Source organism: Protobothrops mucrosquamatus, unplaced genomic scaffold (assembly GCF_001527695.2).
Source record: "Protobothrops mucrosquamatus isolate PMUCROS unplaced genomic scaffold, P.Mucros_1.0 scaffold11264, whole genome shotgun sequence".
Lineage (NCBI taxonomy): Eukaryota > Metazoa > Chordata > Lepidosauria > Squamata > Viperidae > Protobothrops > Protobothrops mucrosquamatus.
The window spans coordinates 1-1,945 of NW_015397046.1; the positions used below are offsets into that span (position 1 = coordinate 1).

At 59.3% G+C, this 1,945-nt stretch overlaps 1 protein-coding gene across 1 annotated transcript in view; it reads left to right on the plus strand.

The window, feature by feature from the left end:
- The first annotated feature begins 94 nt into the window (after positions 1–94).
- Positions 95–1,945, plus strand: part of LOC107301291 (maestro heat-like repeat-containing protein family member 1) — a 7,374-nt gene continuing 5,523 nt past the window's right edge. The window contains exons 1-3 of the mRNA XM_015830537.1: positions 95–232; positions 468–599; positions 877–1,039. Coding sequence (XP_015686023.1) covers positions 95–232; positions 468–599; positions 877–1,039 — 433 coding nt within the window. The remainder of the gene's footprint in view (positions 233–467; positions 600–876; positions 1,040–1,945) is intronic.

Below are 1,945 nucleotides of genomic sequence, written 5' to 3' on the forward strand. Positions count from 1 at the left end.
GGGCTCGAGCGGAGCAGCTGGTGCCATCCGGGCAAGAGATGCAGGGCTGTGGGGAGGATGGTGAAGGCCCCCTGGCTCTTTTTCAGGGCTGGCCATGACCCTGATGGACGCCACGGCCGACAAGGATCCTGTCGTCCAGGAGCAGATCTTCAGTGCCCTCTGCTCTTTGGGCAGGGCTGAGCCCGAGGAGGTCCTGAACGCTTGCGAGGAGTACCTGCGGCAGCACGAGAAGGTGGGGCATCCCAGCGCGGCTGTTTCCGTAAAAACAGTGGGGGTGGGGAAACGTATTTCTGCCTGGATGGGCAGGAGACTCCGGAAGGCTATTCTGGAAAGCAGACTCCTTCGGGGAGGAAGGAACGCAGCTGGCGGGCGATGCCCTTGCGGCTCCAGAGAGTCGGTGCCGGGCGCAGGTTGGGGCTGACCCTCATCTCTGCCCCTCATCTCTGCCTCCTTCCCTTCTTTCCCAGCTGGCCCACCCATACCGTGTCATCCTCCTGAGGGCCATGGAAGCCGTGGTGAAGAGCAGCCTGGCTCAGCTGGACAAAAGCACGGCCAAGATCGTCATCTTCCTGGCGTCCAGCGAGATGACCAAGTCTAAAGTAAGCCTGGGAGCTGCCCGGTGAGGGGGCATGTAGCTGAAGCGCTGCCTGCCCCTTTGGCCTTCTCACCCGGAGGACCCGAGGAAGCCACGTCCACGACCTGAGGAGGGGCCGGGGGGTGCTGGGCCACTTCTGGGCATCCTGGCCTGGGCTGCTGCTCCCATCGACTCTGCCCGTGTGGCTGCCCCGTTGTGTTGCCGTGCCCACTTCCCCGGGGGGGGGAGGGAATGTGGGGACGGAGCGTGGGGGTCGAGCTGTCGGTCTTGGGCTCCCCTAGGAGGTTCTTCTGGAGTGGCAGCAGGCTGCCAGCAACATCCTGGTCGCAGTGGGGAGGTGTTTCATCAACCAGGTGATGGAGGAGGTGCTGACCAAGTTCCAGCCGGGGGTCCTGCCTCACCCCTTCGTCGTACTGACCTTCGCCAACCTCTCGGTGGCCAATGGTGGGTGCGCCCTCTGTTTGGTCACTCTTTGCCCAGGAGGAGGGCCTACGGCCTGATGGGCAGGGAGGCTGGGGGAGGGGTTGAGGGGGGGTGCTTAGGAAGGCAAGCGAGGTTGGCGGCCTGACCCTCTGCCTACCCCTGGCCTACTCACTGCCATGTTCAGTGCCTGGTGTCCCTCGGCAGAGGGTCCAAAGCATCCTGGGCATCGTGGCGCAGCTCGTCCAGGCTCTGGCCCACTAAGGGACAGGCTGCCCAGTGGGCACTTTGAGACCTGAGCCTCGTTTTTTCTGTTTTCAGTGAACCTCGACTTGTTGATTTGGGGGATCCGAGTCTTCTAAAATTTATTATGTCAGGGAGCTCCCTCGAGTTTGGAGGAGGGAGCGATATGAAATGTTGGAAATCAATAAATAATACATTTTGGAGAAATCTCACATTATGAAAAACACCCATGGAGCTTACTGAGAGCGTCATGTGAAGCAACACGATGCTTCGAAGGGACACAAGTAATTGCGTGTCCTGTGGTGTCCCTTCAAACTGACCCTGTCGGTCCAGGTGATGCCCAGTCTGCAAAGCCTCTGAAGGGCCACAGGTGGGGCAGAGAAGAGGCTAAGTGGGGGCAGGGGAGGGATGTGTGGTTTATTTATTTATTTGGCATAGGGCCTATCGCAGGAGTAGGCAACCTTGGCTCTTTTATGACTGGTGGACTTCAACTCCCAGAATTCCTGAGCCAGCCGTGCTGAGGGGAAAGGGAGAGGTTTCCAAGCTGAGCCATGCTGGCTCAGGAATTCTGGGAGTTGAAGTCCACGAGTCATGAAGGGACCATAATTCCCCCATGCTGGCTCAGGAATTCTGGGAGTTGAAGTCCATGAATCATGAGGGGGCCATAGTTTCCACATGCTGGCTCAG